The 20,857-nt window shown below is 38.1% G+C and overlaps 1 protein-coding gene across 1 annotated transcript in view; it reads left to right on the plus strand.

Moving 5' to 3' along the window:
* Window positions 1–2,354: 2,354 nt before the first annotated feature.
* TRIM66 (tripartite motif containing 66) overlaps window positions 2,355–20,857 on the plus strand; it is a 77,743-nt gene continuing 59,240 nt past the window's right edge. Inside the window, exons 1-3 of the mRNA XM_014954835.1 lie at window positions 2,355–2,574; window positions 14,240–14,343; window positions 18,398–18,545. Coding sequence (XP_014810321.1) covers window positions 2,355–2,574; window positions 14,240–14,343; window positions 18,398–18,545 — 472 coding nt within the window. The remainder of the gene's footprint in view (window positions 2,575–14,239; window positions 14,344–18,397; window positions 18,546–20,857) is intronic.

Raw genomic sequence — 20,857 nt, forward strand, 5'->3', positions numbered from 1 at the left:
ACACAAAACCGGTAAAAAGTTGATGTTATTTTAAAATGCTGCAATGGGCGTCGTGTAGTGACATCCACATTTAATGGAGGAACAAAGGTAAAAAAAAAATAATCATTTAACTAAATCTGAGAAAAAGGAACAGAGGAAATTGAAAGACTTGCATAGAGAGTTTATCCCTGAAATACGGAAATGATAAGGTTATTGGAGTGTATCATCACAAACTTCTCCTGTATGAAGCGGATTAATGCTTTACTGGAAGTTCCAGCCTTGTGATATCTAGATACTTCTCTTCGGTTTGTGGTGGGGTGGCTGTGTCCTTCCTGAGGCAGCCCCCCAGCACGGTGCCTTTCCTTTGCCCTCCTCTGGGCTGACACCCCAAAAGCCCAGCACTTTCCTTCCCCTTCCAGGGGTGACTCACCCTGCCAGCTGCCTCCCCAGCTCTCCCTGTCCTGTGCCTTGCCTCGTTACCTTCACCACACAGCTCCAAATGCAATTCAGTTAATTTTCTTTGTAATTGCTGCTGCTGGGCTTGGTGTTTCCACCAAGCGTAGCCAAGTCACTGGTAATGTAGCTGCCCGACTGCTGATTTGCATATCTGTCTCAATAGGAAATTTTAAATACTTTCATCACCCTCATCCTTCCCTGTCCTACCAAAACACTTGTACGTAGTTTCATATATTATGCAAAAAGCATAAATTAAAATGTATGTTAAAGCGCTTCTGCTCATTCAGCCACAGGTTTGGACTTTACGGTGATACAGCATTTCCCAGTGTTGGGCTTTGTTTGCATCGATTGTCTGTGCATGGATGCTTTAGTCCTGGGCTGTGGTTTCTCTGTCTGAACAATGTGGTAGTCTGAGACCTCAACTTCCTACAGCAAATATTACATGTTTTTGTAGGTGCTGTGTTGTCTTAGCAAGAGTTCTTGCAGGAAACAATAGAGATGGAGCAAGCTGAAAAGCCGTGCAGCTCTAATGACATTTGCCTCTGAAAGATGGTTGATGAAGATGCACTGTAAAATATGAGCACAGATAATAAGCACTGATGGAATGTTCATTGGTTAAACCACAGGTACAATTACCACAGCTCGTTTCTAAAGGGACCTCTAGTTTTGAAATTGCAATCATAAGTTTTAGTGGTAGGTTTGAATTTCTCTAAGTGAATTCAGTAAAGTTGGTGGGTATCTACTTATTTTCATTTGTTCCTAGAATGGGTCTTGGATACGAAATATGGTGCAGACATATAGCACATTTTAGTCTAAAATATTTTAAATAGCAGTGACTTCAGGATGCAACACTTTAAAAATCCCTGGTTGTAAATTTCTGATACGTTCATAAATTTCGTTTTGCATTGTAGAAAAAAAACCAAACAACCAGACCTGCTTACTAACTGTTTCCACTAGAATAACATAACCCTAAGATTACAGCTGCTGCTCTTCTGTGCTGGGGCAATGTGAAGATCGTAGCTGCAAGTCATGCACTGCTGGTAGCAAGGCCACCATGCCAAGGCAATGGGCAGTTCCATGGGGCACCAGGAGGTCTGGTCAACTGGAATGGTGATTCCAGGGGATAACAAACTGTATTTTCTTTTTTTTCTTCTCTGATGTGACTTGCAAAAGTTTCCCGTTGCAGGCTATATCTGATCAACACCTCTCAAAATCTCAGAATCAAGGATGGAACATGAAATGGTGGACTGCAAAACTCTCAATTTACTTTGGGGAGCTTAGGTTGGCAGGAGGAACACTGTCCTGCTTATGGGAAGCTCAGGTTTGGTCTATGATTTGATCTGTGGTCATCTTGACAGCTGAAATTCTATTACTGCAAAATGCATTTTATTAAATTTCTATAAAGAAGATTTGCAGAAGATGCTGTACATTTATCAAGGCAGCTTTCTAACATGCATTGCTGAAATGATGGGTGTATGATCACTTATGCTTATTATTTGCTTTACCTGAAAACTATAAAATACTGAGATGAAATTGTAAAAGCAGTCAGAGAACATCGTCTCTTTTATTGCACGATTTCAGTGCTTCGAGCAGGAAATGTACAGCATGTGACAACTCAGCCTGGTAACAGCTTTGTAAGTAGATCAATAGAACAGATTACTTCAGTTTTTACAGAAGTTGCAAGTACTATAGAGAGATAGTGGGGTCATGGTTTGTAAACCTTAAACCACACTTTCCTGCACAACAATCTGCAAAGATATTCTTTTTAGTAAAGCAGATAAAGTGATTTTCAGCTGCAAGGAACTTCCTCTTTCTTCACAAGGACTAAATAAATGTTGCTTCTGAGAACGTGCATCCTGCTGTTGCCTTCTAGCTTGTTGCTTGAGTGATCGAGTGTTTTGTTAGGTGAAGGGATTGTCATGAGCCATTTTGTGACTCTTCATGTGTTTGATGTCCAACTTCAGCCAGCAGAAATGGAGACCCTGGATCTGCTGAGGAATTGTTTGGTCTGCAAATGGGACTTGCGGAGGAGAGACTCCAGAATGCTCCCTTGCCTTCATTCCTTCTGTAAGGACTGTCTTCCCGATTTGATTCAAGGATATAGCTGTATTCCCACTGAGTATGAAGTTCTCTACGAAGGTAATGTTTAAAAATCTCTGGCTTGTGCTCATTGTATCACAGTATTATAACAATAGGTGGATTGAGAAGTACTTTTTGTGGCCTATTCCTTTACAGCACTACATTAAAAGAATAACCTAGGAGACTCAAGATTTGTATGTGTAGAGGGTGGACTGGAAACAAGCCCCCTACATTATGTTTTCACCCAACAGCAATGTTTTGAAGAGAAATGACAGTTAGGCAACATTTAACATTTTCCATTTACCAAGCATGACATTATGAATATTTGATTTGCTTAGTTTAATAAATGAATAAATGCTGCAAGGTAGTTTCTAGGCTACATCTTTATCCAATCTTTTGGACGAGTTAGACCTTGCTATGGTACTGCTCATGATGATAGTTTTATTCTTCCTCCTCTTCCCCTCCTGTGTCCCACCCCAACATCAACACAAACATCCAGTTCTTTGTTTTTAACAGGGGTCATAGTAATTTTTATTAGAATATGTGTATTGTGGTACACTGAAACTCTTTCTTTTATCTCATTGTAAATGTGGTTTCTCTTTATCTGATCCCTTCTGACTGTAGGCTATACTGTAACTCACCTTAACAAGCCAAGTAAAGTAGTGAGGACGAGAAGCATTTTGTGACTGTGGCTTTTGAAATCCTGAAGTTATTTGTACAGTTTTGGTAGTGATGTTAACAGAAAATACATAACTTTTTCAAATAAGACAGGACTCAGATCACAGAATACAGTCATTTTAACTGAATGAGTCTTAATTGCCATGGGGAAGCATTCCAGACTCATTACTAATTTATAAGAAGAGCAAAGGCATGTAGATTACTTGTATTATCACAAGCTTTGAACTTTAGATGAATAAGAGGCATCACTTATTATCTCTTCCATAGCAGATTTTAGAACCATGTAGACAGAGACAATACCTTCCCTGAGGTGATGGTAATCTGAATTGAGGAGATAACAAACGAGACAAGTTCAGGTTTGAGAACAAATGGAAACAGCATTAGGAGATCACTATTGAGAGGCTAGCAAAACACAAAAGATAAAGGGTATGACTTAATGCCAAAGGAGAAAGGCTATTCATGTGTAGGGTGCAGACAGAAAAAGATATAAAGGTAGGAGAAGACAAAGAGGACAAAGCAGCCATTTCAACTAAATGTCTCCTTAATATTTTTAATGCCCAGTTATAGTGGGCATAAATTTGAGGGATCTACTTTATAATAAGATGCTGTTGAAAACAACTGCTCCACTATTTTCTATGTATCCTTATTTGGCATCTAAACCATTCCTCTCTCTTCCATGTTTCGGTTTGCCAAGTGAAAAAGTGAATTTATACCACTTAGTGATCTTGGATGAAGTGCAGCTAGAGGTTCTCATAAGTTGTTAAAATATTAGATATTTCTTCGATCTCCTGACTAGATTGGGAATTATTTATCGATAGCAGATTGGAACAAATTCTAGTTTATTCTGTATTCTTGAAGTTTCTGTGTTTACTTCCTCATTCTCTGGTAGATAAGGAACTTCTACAGGAAAGGACACAATTAGAGAAAAGAAATAACGAGTGGTGATGACCCATTAAATAAAGTGAGACACCAGGTGCAGAGACTCAGTTAACATATGAGCAAGGAGAGAAGGAAAATCAAAACATCTGTGTCTTATTTCAGTCAATGGCTGAAACTGCAACCACCGTAGGTCAGCCAGGATAAATTTATGAGATCTTCTGGTGGCATGATGCTAAATGTTGCTTGTCTTATCTCCACTGATTGCTGAAATCTAGGCAGTACAATGCTAATACAATTTTCAGTGTTATCTTTAAATATGATCATATATAAGTGCCAATGATAAACTGTAAATACAAGTGTTAGATCATTTTAGCTGAGTAAACATGAAATATCGCCTCTAAGATAAATGTGTTCCTTACTCACTATGAATTCTTTAAGCAAAATGTAAGAATGGAAAAAGTGAATGTATTTCCAAGTGAAGTCAATCTGACGTTTGCTGCAAAAGCATACTTGAATTTGTGGTTTTCAGTATGCTTTACTATAAATAGTACTATGCTAATATAAAGCTCTTTTCTATTTTATTGTTGTTGTATTAAGATTGCTGAGAAGATAAAGGTAAGCGGTCCTGATATTTGATGGGGGTTGATGTTGGAAACTTTTATACCTGTATGCATTTAAAATGACTCATGAATGAAAGCTCTGAGATAGAGCTCTTACTGAAAAGCTGCATATACATCACAATTTATTCAAAGCTGTCAGAACTGAGAGTCTGAAAGTAATTTGAGTGGAAAAAGAAAATTTTCTTGGCGCATTTGGCTCCTACATATGCTTCTTATATGAAGGGAACTTTAAGATTCTCAGTCTTTTCTTTTTCTGCAGGCCAGTGTCACTTTCTTTTTTTTATTCCCTCCCTTCACATCACAGAGAATCCACATTTTTTTTCCTCTGCAGATCTGCGTGTTGTGTGCTTCCAGACTGTATAGTGCATAGGAAGGAATAATTTTATAGGGAGGGACTGGATAAGAAAAAGAGAGAGAAAATTCCTCCATCTCCTGAGCTGGAAATTTCTCAGATGAGGACTTTCCCAGGCTCCTGTGTGTGTGAATTGCCATTCACAGGACAATGTGAAAAAAATACAAAATTGTTTTTTGCATGCTGCCTTGGTTTCTTGGGTCTGGCTCTTTCTCACTGAGTTCTCAATACATTAAAAACTAAATTCATCCAGATTCCTGTGTTTAGCCCTCTTTTCTGAATTGGAGGTGGTTGCCCAAATAAATTACCCTTTATTTGCAAATCTTCCTCTCTGTAAGGTGTTCAATGATTTAAATTGTTCTAGTGCTTTAAATATCACCAATATGCTAATTTTAAAAGCAGCTAAATGAGGACCAGTGGAGGTGCATTTTTGTGACAAGTTCGTGTTTTTGCGAGACTGTCTCAGCACCAGGGTTGGTTAGTTTTTGTTTTTTTTTTTTCTTAAAAAAATAAACACCACAGTTAATTGCCACTCAATCTCAGTTTAGATCCTTGAGAACAGGGGAGATGAGGAAAGATGTACTGGCAGATGTACTGCTATGTGATACTAAGCCCTGGTATTATTTATATTTTGTGAGTGAACTGGGTAATTTGTCTAACCTGTAAATTACGCTTCATGTTTGTAAAATGTGATTAGTGGTTGCCCAGCTTTGTAAATTGATTTGGGAAGTGGTGGATTTAATTCTATCGTGGCTTTGTATTGAACTTTTTTGTTGGAACTATTTTTTCTGAAATTCTGTTTTAAAAATGTGCTTTGCCCTTTTGTGCTTCCCTAGGTCGGGTAACAAAAATAATGGAAAGTGACTGCATAATTTCTGTCTACATTCTGTGCATAAGTCAAAAACTGTCCACACTGGAATTATGTTTGCTTCCCACATGCAAGAGAGGGTCTGAGATCCCCACTTAACTGCCAAGAAATGTGTCAGGGTTATGTATTAGAGAAATGCAAATTGATGAGATAAAACTTAGAGAAAACAGAGTATTAAAGAGAACAAATTTGACTTCAAGTATTGACAGATGTCCACTTGCTGCTTTTTATTATTTCCAGCTGAAAATGCAGTTTTCTCTAGCTTGTAAGGTAGGTGCTATATATAACCATGGTTCTTTAATTGTGAATGCCTGTTAGCGAGGCACATCCAAAACTCAGCCAAGCGTTGGTCACACTTGCATTTAATGTGTTCAGAGATATCTCGCGGGGGGTTTATTTCAAGAAAAAGGTTGAGCTCTAGGACTCCTTTGGCTTTAGGTGTATTTTCAGTTTGATGTTTTGGCACGAGAAGTATGGTGTGCTGGCGTAAGGAGACTCCAGGTGTCAACACACAGCGCCTCATCTTGTACTAAGTGTGCATTTTTTTTAATTTATCTTTTTTTAATTTATCTTTTTTTATCTTCACATCTGTAGAGTTCTTTAAACCCTATTTAGGCTTACAGCAGAGTATGCTTTGGCTGCCTTGGTGTAACAGCTGTTATATCTCCAGGACCCAAATAACCTTGTTTTGATGCAATCATATAAGTCAACTGATGCAATACATCACATCTATTAATTCTGAATATCCATTTGCTTTAATTAGATCCACTTAACAACAAATACATGGTCTGTTTCTAAAAAGGGAAGTAAAAGGGTAGTTCCAAAGAGGAAACTCTTTGCGTTGTATGTATTTAATCAATCTCAAAACGGATTTAAAGTTACTCAGCCCTTTTTACTCTGTTGTTCAGCTGCCAGATCCAAAAAGCAAGTGAAACATTGGGAGGGGTCTAGTTATATAAATAAGAAGCTGTAGAGTGGGAAGTTGTCTTCAGAACTGTTTCCTATAACCTATAATTGGGTCTCCAAGGAAGTGTAATTATGCCTGCAGCTTGAGCTGTAGCTAAAGCTCTCTGAGAATAATTATTCTGATGGCTGCTGGAGGAAAAAGAGCGGAGGAATAGGTGCAACATGTGGACAGCAAATATAAATGTGATGTGTGTGATAGCTCCACTGTTTGTTTCTTTATGCTAATCAATTCTCATGACAATAATAGGTTAATTATCTGCATTGATTTATTTCAGAGACAACCAGCTTGAGGGTTCTTTATGTTTGAACCTGACCAGACTGGGAGACCTTGAAACAAAACTGTGAGCTGTGGCTTTTGATGTTCAAAAGGTCTTTGTACTCTATTTCCATCCGTGGTGTAGAGGTTAGAGTAAGTGCTTTCAGAGATGATTGCTGCAAATTATCCACAGACTATGTCACTTACAAATTAGATTGCTACAATATAGGTGGAGTAAAAACTTGAGTGTGCTCAGAAATTTTGGTGTTCTCACTTTTACAAAGGAACACTCTGTGGGTCATTACCTTCATGTCTGTTTACTATTCCTGGGTCCAATGCAGCGTGGCAACTTTCATTGACAGAAATGAAAGTGCTGTGGGATGTGAGAGACCTGACAGTGGGGAACTAGGTCTTGAACAGTATACGGTTAAACCTTCTTGTTTTCCTGAAATCTGATTTTGGATATCCTAGGTGTAGGGTTGGAGTGTCCAGACTGTGTGACTATGTCTGACTGCTGGATCCACTGCCCTTGAATTTCCATTTTCCTCAACCTGCTGTTGCATCACTATTGCTGATGGGAGTGTGAGAGTGGCAATCAACACATGGTTTATGAAAAAGTGCTGCAAACCAATTCAGCAAAGTAAATATCTGCTGCTGATGCTTTTCAGAGCTCAGAGATGTGTGTATATAAACATAACACACACACACTGATATGTCTATGTATGTTGCTTTCTAGTGCTGGTGGATTGTGGTGGTGTTCAGGTGCATTATCCTGCTATGGATGGTAGTTAAAGGAGTAGTGGAGCCCTGGAAGGAATGTAGGTATAGGGCTATTCCTCCACATCCTTCATCTGGTGAACTTTATGGGAGTTTCAATACAATACACGGGAGTGCAATACAATATGGTCGTCAGTGATTGTTCAGTACTAGCTGATAGCTCAAATACACTGAAAATAGCTTGTATGTGGTTTATCCTGCATGTAATTCTGAAATAAGGTTATATTCTGCATATCGCAAGGAAACAGGGCTCAAATCCAACATTAGGATCATTGCTAGCCTTTCTAAATTCATAGTCATCTCTTTAGCAGTGAAATGTGATGTCACAAATGATTTCTAATGATAAACAGCAGGAGGTAATGAACTTCTAAAAAATAATTTATGCAAATGTTCCTACCTCCTTCCTACCAGTATAATTTTGAAACAAAAATAGAGCATGTCAACAACTCTCTTAGCTTTTTGCTACTTCTATAGGTTTTTGATAAGCATAATGGACTTCATTTGGGCATCACAATTGCACCCTAGCTGAATTTGGCTCCTTATCTCTTAATACGTAAACTGTTGTTTGAATCCTGTAATTCCATGTTGAATTGCTATTTGGATCCAGAAATTGCATCATTCTCATACGTACAAACAGTGAGTCTCTAGGGCTTCTGACTACTCTTCCCTTCACCCACAGTGCTGTAGTAATGATATATTTAAATGAGCTGTCTACAAAGTACAGGTTCTTAAAACAAATGGTCTGCAAAATGTACTGTGGGAGTGAATGGTGTTGTGAGACTTGCTGCTACCTGGATCTGGAAAAACCCTTCTGTTTTGACCTGCACGCTTGCTCCAGGTTCCTGTGAGGACTGAGGGAAGAGCCAGACAAGAAGGCAAGTAGGATGCTGCTATTCATTCTCACTATGGGATTGTTATTGCACCACTTCAGGAAAAATGCAACCAAGGCAAGTTTACAGTGCCCTGAATGAATCTGAGAGGCAAGAGCAAGAGGAAAAAATAATATACACCTTGTGTATATTAGATGTCCAGGACATCTTTCTGCCCTGCTGATTTTTCAGTGGTCCAGGACATCTTTCTGCCCTGCTGATTTTTCAGCATTTCTGACCATTTCTGAAGATGGGGGAGCAGCCCCAGGTAGTCGGTGGGAGGTGTAGCAACTTCGGTCTGCAATACAGAAGAGCCTGATTACAGGGAGTGCACTGTGTGTGCTGTTCTGCTTAATAACTGCCCGCTCCCCCACACAAGTGACTTTGGGTGCAGCTCTTTAAGTGACTGTTTATCCAGAGGACAGGTAAGGGGTTTCTAGGAAACTGTATTTCACTGGTGATTTGCACTCTGAGTATGAGCACAGCATAGTGCGCTTGCTTTCTATTGAAGTAGCTGCTACTTGTGGCTATTGTAAATATGTATGTAAGATTTGCTTAATTTCAGGGTAATGGCTTTACAAACCATTCTGTAGTGTATTTATTATGCCGAGCTATCATTAGATTCTTTTGGGAATTTCTATTGGAAAAGGTTGGGCACTTCCAGTGAGCACAGGTTTTTACTAAATGGAAAAGGAATCAAATAAGAAGCCCAATTAGCTGAACAAGTATGATCTTCGAAGCTACCACGTTCAGGGAATCCCTCTTTTAGCAAGATACAAATCCGTCTCCTGTGCTTTTAATAAAGTCTTAAATATAGAATTCAGTATTAAGACAGGCAAGAAGGTGCTTACTGATTAGTCCTCATATGAATAGGAGACTACTTCCAATCCAGTATTGCCTTGGTGCCCCTATTATTTTTCCTGTTAACTGTTCTGTTTTTTGTCCTGATTTTTTTTTTTTTTTTTTAAGAAGTCTTAAATATAGAATTCAGTATTAAGACAGGCAAGAAGGTGCTTACTGATTAGTCCTCATATGAATAGGAGACTACTTCCAATACAGTATTGCCATGGTGTCCCCATTATTTTTCCTGTTAACTGTTATGCTCTTTGTCCTGATTTTTTTTTTTTTTTTTTTTTTAAGCTGAAGGCTATACATGAGATGTCTTATGTTCAGCTCAAGGGAGTTTCAAATTTGAAATCATTATAATTTGCAGGTACTTGGATATTTAAGACACGCCTTGATGGTCTGTGGTAGTGAGTGCAATACAAAGTTCTGACCTGGCTGTGTGCTACTTTATGTGTGTGTCTGGAACAACACTGATTTCGGTAGCATAACTTGGATCCAAAACCTGGGAAAAGAAATTGTCCCATAACATCCAGGTCATCACTTTTAGATATCCCCTAATATTAATCAGCAGCAATGTCATCTACTTCCAAAATCATGACACTTCCATACTTCTTAAGACCACTGCGTTTCTCAATAAGAGCTTTTGTGTAGATCTGAAACCCATGCATGGTATATGTTTTCTTAGAGTGAAAATTATTGATATTTTCTTTAATCACATTTAAAAACATTTTAAATGTTCTTCCCATTGTGAAATTGATGCATTCTTTATACAATGTGTTTTATACTTCATTGGTTTGTAACAAATTAGCAGAATTTAAAGTTCACATAGATGTGCCCGAGGCCTTAGTGTTCTATTAAATATCATTCAATTGGTATAATTTGATTTAACATTCTGCATTAACTGAATAGTGTTGGAATGTAATAAAATAATAACTTCAATATTAACTTTTATTACCTTTTGTGGTGCGTAGGCAGACATTGCCCTTGCTATGGCAAAGTCCTTCCCAGAAATGTTTTGTGTAAGACTGTGTGGTCACGCATGTGGCATATAGATGAAGAAATAACTGTGAGAGTCATGCATTTCTTATTTCATAGAGTAACCTGTTGATAATTTCCCCTTTGGTCAATTTGGGGCATATTATGTAGTCTCAGTATGGAGGTTTTCTCTCTGTATTAGCCAGATCAAGAACTGGCACTGCTTGGGCAATGCTGTTATGGGAGTAAGAAACTGGTTCAAAGTCTCAAAGGGCTGGAGGTGATTCCTGTAAAGTCGGGCAATGGTTTCCTATCGACTGCATTGAGAATTAGAGCATGTCCCCTGAGACTTAAACTGCTTGCAAAGTAGGTATTTTGCTTCCTAGCTTATCAATCAAAATGTATTTGTCTTTTTATTTCTGTTGCTATTTTAACTGTCACTTTGTAATGGGCTTACAGGGAAACTTAAAAACTGTTTTGCCTTCTAGGAATTAGCACTGCAATTCACTGGTCCTTGTATTATGCACCATTTACAAGGAGTAGGAGGGCAGTGTCTTAACACGTCTTAGGTACTGCAGTGCTCCTACTGTTTTAACATTTCTCTAGAGAACTGAGCTGTTAATGGATATCTAAAAGACACACACAACCATAATTTGAGAAAGCATGGAGAGGTTTCATTATGACTAATACAAAAGCGTTGTGTTGTCCTAGGGTGTAACATATGAAGGTGATTAGCTACAAATATTCATACAATCATAGAATGGTTTGGGTTGGAAGGGACCTTTACAGGTCACCTAGTCCAACACCCCTACAATGAGCAGAGGCCTCTTCAGCCAGATCAGGTTGCTCAGAGCCCTCTCTGACCTGAACTTGAATATTTCCAGGTATGGGACATGTACCACCTCTCTGGGAAGGTTCCTCTCTGGGCTACCTGTGCCAGTGTTTCACCACCCTCGTTGTAAAAAATGTCTTCCTTGTATCTAGCCTAATCTATCCTCTTTTAGTTTAAAACCATTACCCCCTGCCCTATCACAACAGGCTTTGCTAAAGTTTGTTCCCATCTTTCTCATAAGCCCCCTTTAAGTATTGAAAGGCCTCAATAAGGTCTCCTGGTCCCTTCTCCAGGCTGAATAACCCCAAATATTGTAGTAAAATGATACCTTTGCAGCTCTGCTCCTTATATTAATGATGTAAAGTACAGGAATAGTTGAAAACACTTCTACAGCTTTCAGCCATCACAGGTATCTTTATCAGATTAATTTTTTGCCTCTTTGTAACTCCTGTTGCCAGAACACACTTAAACAAGACAGAAGATGAGCAAAGCATCGGCAATTGCTTGTGTTTCCCCTGGGGTGAGTTGTAGCTGAGTAGCACAGGCACCTGTGGATACCTCCTGTTCCTTCTCACATCTGCCTGAACACTTAGTGTTGTATGAAATGCACAAGTTAAACAAGTGTGAGTTAGACCATAGCCTGCTACTTGGGCCCCCAAATCACAGTTCTGTTGTAAATGCAACCTCAGAAAATAGTAAACAATATGCTTTTGCTTTTATAACAAGATTTGGACTAAAAAAAAGACACAAACCTCATGGAAGTGGTTCTTAGTAAGATGTTCTCTTTAAAGGAAATAGAACTTAAAGTTTCTTCAAAACATTTATGAATGAAAGTGAATGCACCCACTGCATAGTGCTTTTGTCAGAAGTGGTAATGTAGGATGGGTGTGGGGGTCTGTGTCTCTGTCAATGTCACGTTGGGCTCTTGTTAAAATAACATTATTATTAATATTGTTAAAATAGCCCTGTTCTGAAAACAGGAGACATTCAGGGTTAGAGTTGTGCACCTGGCCAGGGACTGCAGGAGCCCTTCTGTGTCTCTGTCAATGTCAAGTTGGGCTACTGTTAAAATAACGACAGCCCTGTTCTGAAAATGGGAGACATTCAGGGTTAGAATTGTGCACCTGGCCAGGGACTGCAGGAGCCCTGTCCCAAGGGCAGGTAGTGCTAAGCACCTGGAAAACATGAGAGCCTCTGATAATTGTCTGATGCAAACAGTAATAGACATCTTAAGATTTAATTAATCCACAGGCCACCCTCCTTATTAAAAAATAAATTTAGCACATTGAACATTGTCAGTCCAGTAGAACGTTGTCATTGGTCTTGCTTTTAAAATCTTGCTGTGAGTTTGCATCATTTAGTCATGGAAAATACTGCTGTTAAGTTATCGTAAACAGATCACTTGGCAAGGTGAGCATAGCACTGAAATTCTGTTCTCAACAGAGTGGAAAAACTTAGATAAAAAAAATACTTGATAAGATAAGGTAAAAATAGACTGACACCACCACCACCATCTCTAAATGACTGGATTCACATCTACAGTAGTTTACAGAAATACGGTCAGAAACATGTGCACTCCTTTAAAAAAAAAAATAATAGCACTAGACCTTCGAGAAAAATGTAGGTCCTAGCCCATGAAGTCTAGGAATGGAACAGCAGAGTAAAAAAATAGTACTAGACCTTTGAGAAAAATGTAGGTCCTGGCCCATGAAGTCTAGGAATGGAACAGCAGAGGTGCAAAAATGCAGGTATACAGTCACGGACATCATCTTGAACTGTTAGGTCTCAGCCCAGGCAAACACTAAGGTTCATCCCAGCTGTGCTCAGTGGCTAAGGAAGGTGGAGCCAGGTTTTACTGCTCAATTTACTTTGTTTTGTTTTTTTTTTAAGGAATGATCATGTTTTGCCACCTGTGGATTTGTTGTAATAGATGGTTTGCAATTCTGACTTTTATTTATTAAACTTTTTTTTTTATCCTTTTATTCTGACTTGTTGCTTCTGCTAGCGGCGTGTTACTTACTCCTCTTTCACTTCATGTGGACAGCATGCTGCACTGTTAAACTAGTATTGGGAAATGTGTTTTTTATGCTTTGAAATACCTCTGGTAATGTAAAGCTGGTCTAGAACTGTAGCGCTGCTCAATTTGCTTTGCTTTTTTTTTTAAGGAATGATCATGTTTTGCCACCTGTGGATTTGTTGTAATAGATGGTTTGCAATTCTGACTTTTATTTATTAAACTTTTTTTTTTATCCTTTTATTCTGACTTGTTGCTTCTGCTAGCGGTGTGTTACTTACTCCTCTTTGACTTCATGTGGACAGCATGCTGCACTGTTAAACTAGTATTGGGAAATGTGTTTTTTATGCTTTGAAATACCTCTGGTAATGTAAAGCTGGTCTAGAACTGTAGCAAGTATCAGAAAGCACAAGTAGATCTGTAACAAGGGAATACAGTTTCAGGTGCAGCTCAGTTTTTATCAAAGCTGTAAATCCTAATGAATTCATGGAATTTAGGACATGCAGATATCATTGATATCTGATTGAAATAAGTTAACGGAATTATAGAGTATTTTTAGGGATTTTGTTGATTTGTTTTTCTTTCTTTTTCTTGTACTGAAATAGATCTAGCCACAAGTAACTTACGGTTTGAAGAATGCTTTAGTTTCCTGGAACTAAGTGTGTCTGTGTTAAGTAAAAAAGCAGCAATAGTTCAGTGTGGTTTATATAATTTTCTGGTTTGCATGGCTGGTGTGCATTGTTTTATTTGTGGTGGTTTTGTTCTTTTTTTTTTTTTTTTTTTTTAAATTCAGGTATCCTTTCCTGCCCTGTGTGCAAACAGACGTGCTTTGCAAGGGATGTAGTTGAAAATTTCTTTCTCAAGGACTTTCCCACTGGTAATTCAGCTATGGCAAAGGTAAGTGAAAACCACTAAGTTGCATGCCTTGTCAGTTGTTGACACAATACCAGATGAACACTGTTTGAAAACAGAGGAAACTTCATATTGAGCTTCATATTATACAGCACTGTAATTACTTCACTCCTAGAGATGGGCACACTGACTTCATAGTACTTTTTAAACATTATTTGGATAGTTAGTTTTACTACATATGCTTAAAATAGAGCTGATTAAAAAATATTGCTACTGGTGGTGTAGGACTGGATCTGTGACAATCAATATATTAGGAAGATACTGATTCTCTTGGATTCCTCATTGTCCATTTTCTGATCTCAACACAAAGTAAAAAGAAGATGACGATTGGCTGGACTTCGGTCTGTCTTTTCTGCACTTTTGATTCCTAAGTAAACTGGATTAGCACCACTCAGTTTTAGGGCCTTTGCATTGAGGGGAACATGTTTTCCATAATGTAGGACAGAAGATATATCTTTCCACTCCTCTTAACTCCTGTAGAGGCAGCAACTATTTGTAGGTCCCATGCAGAAGGCTTGAGACTACTTTAAATTGTGCGACTTGCCCAATGACATCTTTGCAAAAAAGTATAGAGAGGATGTACTTCTTCCCTGTCAGTCATTCTGTTTCACTTGAGACTGCTTTAAATTGTGTGACTTGCACAATGACATCTTTGCAAAAAAGTATAGAGAGGATGTACTTCTTCCCTGTCAGTCATTCTGTGTTTCATTTTCTCCATTGTTAAAAACACGTGTAACCTAATCCATGGAGTGTTTCATTTTCTCCATTGTTAAAAAGAAAAACACGTGTAACCTAATCCATGGAGTGTTCTGGGGAAACTAAAAAAATAAATGCAAGTAAAGTGTGTTGACATCTTGAGGTGTAAAGTGCTTGAAGAGTGCAACATAACTTTATCTAAAAAAGGAAGAGATCTATTCACATGTAATCTTCAAATAGAAGAAGAAAAATCATAAGATACTGCTGAATGCTTAGACTGCACTTATTATACTGGGATTTCTTAATTACCATGACTCACATCATTTACCTTTCAATGGAATTTGTGTAGAAAGGAAATCAAATGAGAATATCTAATATGTCTTCAAAACCACTAGGTTGCTTTTTTCAAGCCTTCTTTAAAAGAAGGCTTCTCTTTTCTGTAATCCCTTAGGAGTCCTAAGAGCAGTTCAGTAAGGCAGATTTCTCACTGAAGCATAGGAGTACCGTAGAGGGACTCGGGAACCTTCCTTATAGTTTTTGGCTTACTTCCTTTTTATTAACAGTCAAGTCATGTACCAATGAAGCTTGCTTTCTGTCTTTTATCCACCTCTCCACCCCCCAAAAAACCTAAAGCCATAATTTCACCATCAGCAGTATCAAATGGAGAAGTACCAGCTCATGCAACTGAGACACAGCTGAACTGCCATCATTTTCTTAATTTATCTAATATGTTCAAATGGGAATCTGTGAAGGCTTGTAACAAAGTGTTTGGAAGCAAGATGTTTTTCAGTGTTTGAGACAGTGAAGCACAAATGATAGAATGTGCTATATACCAGCACCAGGGCTTTAAAAAATACGCAATTCAGAATGTCTTGCTCAAAAGCCCATTTCCCCATCATAAACAACGTAACTCTGGGACCACTCTGTGCTCTGAAACTTAAAAGTGATGTTAACACAGTACAGTGCCAATATAAGTTCTAGTCAGACTGACAGCTGAACACTTACAGGTAAACCTGTCATTAAGCAGTTTTTGTTATTGCAGAGAGGGCCAAGCGTCCCTCAACTTCTGACCTGATCCCAAATCTGGCTCTGTATGGGTACATTTTAAATTAAACACTTCTTTTTATGTAACAAGCTTTCCTTCCCAGAATAAAAACCCTTGCATTTTGGTTATATGAGTTATATTAGGCTTTTTGGTTTAAATTATGACCTGTAGATTTTGGAAAACGTTGATAAGCAAATGGCTAAAATAGCAGAACAACTTACAGAAATAAAGCCCTGCCTAGGTGATAAAATGCATTTAAACCTTTGCTTTGTTGTCTTATTGTCAGGAATTTGTCCGTCTCTTTGAAAAAGATTGGGAATACTTAAAAACTCTTGAACAATGAGTTAATAAGAGACCTGTTGTCAAATTCCAGCCCCACTGAAGAGAATAGTAAAATTTAAATTATTTCAGCAGAACAAAAATTTTTCTTCTTGCACTGAAGTGAATCAGAACTTGACACACTTGTGTATCAGAATGTAGGTGGAAAAAGATGTCCCACCTAGTTTGAAATCATGGCTTTAACGTTAAGACGACCAGCGAAACGCTGTGATTGATCTTTCTTCAGGCTTTCTATTCCCAAAGACACTGCAAAGAGAAACTCTTCTATTAAATTCACCAGGGGCTTGCATCAGGGCTTATGTGCTGAGTGCATGCTGCTATATCCTTCTCTTCATGCTTCCCATCAGAATAGTTGGGATATAATCATAACTGGACTGAATTGAAGATAAGCTGATGCCCAATGGAAAGGGCATCATAGGAACTAATTTTGCTGTCTATTAGTTGCTTGAGAAGCCTCGGGTAGTAGCAATATTCAGGAACTATACATAGGTACAGTAGATATATTGTAACCTTATAGGAAATGTTTGAGTTTGATAAACTTGTGGCAAAGCTTTTATGTTTTGATGATGGTAAAATTACATCACTATATTCGGTCTACCCATTAGTAGCTATTTGTGGCTATGGTAGGTCAAAAACATTACTATTAGGAGTTTTCAGACTAGGTATTTTACGCCTAGTGCAAATCCTTTTTAAAAGAAGTGTCATTATAGCTATCCTGAAATAGCTGTTGAGTTCATTCTAGATACCAAAGATCAAATTACCCACTTCATTTATGTGCTGCTTTATTTGTTTGCCCTTTAGTGGCATGTCTGGACAGCATGACATATAACAAAGGACATTTCCTAAATTGTTGAGTCAATAGAAGTGATAATTAATTAAGGTTTCCAGATCTTCTCATGTTCCCGTGCCTTATGTTTCCAGTTCAGCCCATATGAGTATATAAATTGAGCTCATTTCTGGTCAGCTCTTTGGAGAATAAGAACTTTTTCATTAATTGTATGTGGGTGTCCCCATATTTTTTTCTAAATTGCCTTAACATTGGCATGTTTTATGTCTTTTTCATATAGTTACACTGTATCAGAGTGGTTCAAACAATGCTAAAGCAAAGAGAGTAAGCTCTAATCTTAAATAAAGCAATATAGATTTGGAATAGCTCTGCCAACGTAGCTCCAATTTACATTCATATACATGAAAGCAGAGGTGGATTCTAGCCTATAGATTTTTTAGTTTGTTAAAAAATAATTAGTAGCAGACAGAAATTAATTAATTACAGCGAATTGATAGGTAAAATGCTTCTACATGATGATGTGACTGGAAAGGAAATGGTAGGTAGATTAAAAACTTTTTGATGGGCTATGTTTGACTAACATTTCACATACTTGGCAACATAGACTATCTTTTCTGAGGTAGAAAATATCTGTATCTATCTATCTATCTATGTGTGTGTGTGTATATATATATATAAAAGTAAGGTATACACTCATTTGATGTGTTAAAGCCACCAGTAAGTAGTACAACACTAACAGAAATGGATTACAAAGCACACCGGTCATTTTCAAAAGTAGCCCTTAACCTAACCGTACTTAACTGAAATCAGACAAGTCTTATTTCATAGTTTCACGGCTTTTTTAGTACACAAGAAAGAAATTATTATGGTTATCTATTCTGACTTCACATGTAACATGGACCCTAGAATTTTGCTGAATAATTCTCACATCATGTCATAATTATGCTTGATTGTGCGAGAGCAAAGACAACCAATTTGATTTAATAGCTTCAAATCTGAGTTTTATTCTGTTCCCTGTTACAAGAATAACCAGACTCTTAAAATTGCTTGAATTGCATTAGCCTGAGGAAGAAAAATATTAAGCTTACCAATCTGAATCATAGTATATTAAAGATAAGAGTTTGTATAGCTAATTTGTTATCCTTGTATGTAATTGCACTTTTTGTTCTTAGAGCTGCTCCATGTGTAAAGAGAAGAGACCTGCTCACAGTCTCTGTACAAGCTGCAATAAGTGGTTGTGCAGCACGTGTACAGAGGAACACAGACATGCCAAGGAAGCTGGAGACCACTTACTGTCTATAGCCCTGAAGGGCTGCACAGGTACTGAAGACACACTTTGAAATTTTGTTTCTTCTCATATCAGTTATTAAGTTGAAAAAGGTGCAGTTGCAAGCTGTGTGCCACAGACACCATGTCCTGTGTGTGTGACTCAGAGGATATGTGTGTGTCAATGAGAGATTATGTGATTTTTCTGTAACTTAATGGCCATTGCCACAGTCAGTGTTCCACAATATTTGAAAAATTTTGGATATTTGTGTTTCACAGAGACTACCTTTTCCTCATGCCTTTTCAGTCTGCAGAGTGATGGGCTAGGGTTTGGTAGGTTACAACAGCAACAGGCCTTGCTCTTTCAGTATTTCTGTTCTCTTTTGGATAATTTCCTTCAGGAAACTACCATAAAGCAGTTCCTGTGTTTATGGACAAGGGGTGGGAGCGTGAGTCACAGACGGCAGAAGGCTGTGATCACTATAAGATGTTTCTTTCCAAGCCTGGAGTGAAAAACACTGAGTGTGATCACCATATTGCCATCAGCAAGCACAAATGAAGCTTTTAAAATTATTATTTATGTATGTATTATTTATTTCGGACATGGATATCCCTTCAGGATATTTCAAAGAAAGCAAATATTAGGATAGACTAGAACTCAGGCTTTTTTCTTTTTCTCCTTCTTTTCTGGAACTAAAGCATCTTCTGCTTTTGAATTCAGTAGCCACCTTCAGTCTGTCTGAACAGCAGCCTCCTTCTTTGTAAGCCCTTGTAGCCATTAAGAGACTCTCTATCCCATCAATCTTGCACCTTTAAATTCTTCTATCTTTTGCCATTCACACAGCTGAATGGCTGAGCTGGCTGCCAGGCAGCACCCTTAGCCTGGTGACTCCTGAGGTCATGCTGCAGAACAGTCTGCCAAATTCATGTGATTTTTGAGAATTTTACGCTTCAGTCAGTTTTGTATTTAGAAGTTAAGGGCGTGGGGAGGAGCAGGACTAGGCTGGGACAGAAAAATGCCATATTGTATAAGAAGAAAACAACTTCCAAGTAGTCTGATTTCTTCTTCCTACTGACTTATCCTTTGGGAGTGTGAAGTAAAGGCCCACAAAATGACTGCTGCTGGTAGGAGATACCCTGTGAGGGCTTCTTGATATTGGAAATGGCTCCATTCATTCTTCTTTGGAAACAGCTTTATTTTATTCACCTCCATAGCATTCTGTAACATCTGGTAGCTTGGGGGAGGTGGGTGTGCTCTACTTAGATTTCATTGTTTTGAACATGCTTTTTGAGAAGTTATGGGAATGTTCTGTGTCACAGTTACTCAGCTAAAAACTGCTACTGAACTCCTACAATGAAAAACAGACCTTATTTTTTAAGCATAAACCCAGGTCAAAAGCACTGGACATCACTTCGGTTTGCACCTGGAATGGGAAGTTATGGGAATGGTCTGTGTCACAGTTATTCAGCTAAAAACTGCTACTGAACTCCTACAATGAAAAACAGCCATTATTTTTTAAGCATAAACCCAGATCAAAAGCACTGGACATCACTTCGGTTTGCACCCCCCCTCAAATTTCCCACTAATAATTACATGTTGTATGGTTGCTTCTATGTATTCTTATTAGCTGAACCACTTCTAGAGGCAATATAAAATTCCAGTGTCTTGTGAGTGCCAGACTATTGCTGCTGGAATGAAAAACAGCCATTATTTTTTAAGCATAAACCCAGATCAAAAGCACTGGACATCACTTCGGTTTGCACCCCCCCTCAAATTTCCCACTAATAATTACATGTTGTATGGTTGCTTCTATGTATTCTTATTAACTGAACCACTTCTAGAGGCAATATAAAAAATTTCATTGTCTTGTGAGTGCCAGACTATTGCTGCTGGTTATGAATATGAAGAGATGCTGAGATGTGGTTCACAGATGGGTTAAACTGCACTACTTCAGTTTTTCACAGACACTGATTTTTCCTGACAATTTTCCTTTTTTTAAAAAAGACACCCCAAAAAAACCCCTCAAACATTTGGGATCTGTGACCACAAGGTGTGAAAACATTGAAATCTGCTTCTGGAATGAATTTCCTGAGCACTGGAGAGCTAGGTGCTAGGATCACGGGCCAAAGCTTTATTAGAGATTAAACAACAGTCTTGGAGGAATAGTCTTTGAAGAACAAGCCTTTAACTGGAGAGCTCTGCATTAGCACTAGGAATAAGTGAGTTTTGTTAAGTTCAAAGTACTGTGAAGCTCTCAAACTTCTTAAAGTCCAAAACTTCTTCCTCCCTTAGTTGCAACTTTTTTAAAAGGACATTCAGTATTGCTACAGACTCTTTCCTTGTCAAATGGAAATCTGTGCTTTGC

This window comes from Calidris pugnax, unplaced genomic scaffold, assembly GCF_001431845.1.
Source record: "Calidris pugnax isolate Ruff unplaced genomic scaffold, ASM143184v1 scaffold186, whole genome shotgun sequence".
NCBI classification, from domain to species: Eukaryota; Metazoa; Chordata; class Aves; order Charadriiformes; family Scolopacidae; genus Calidris; species Calidris pugnax.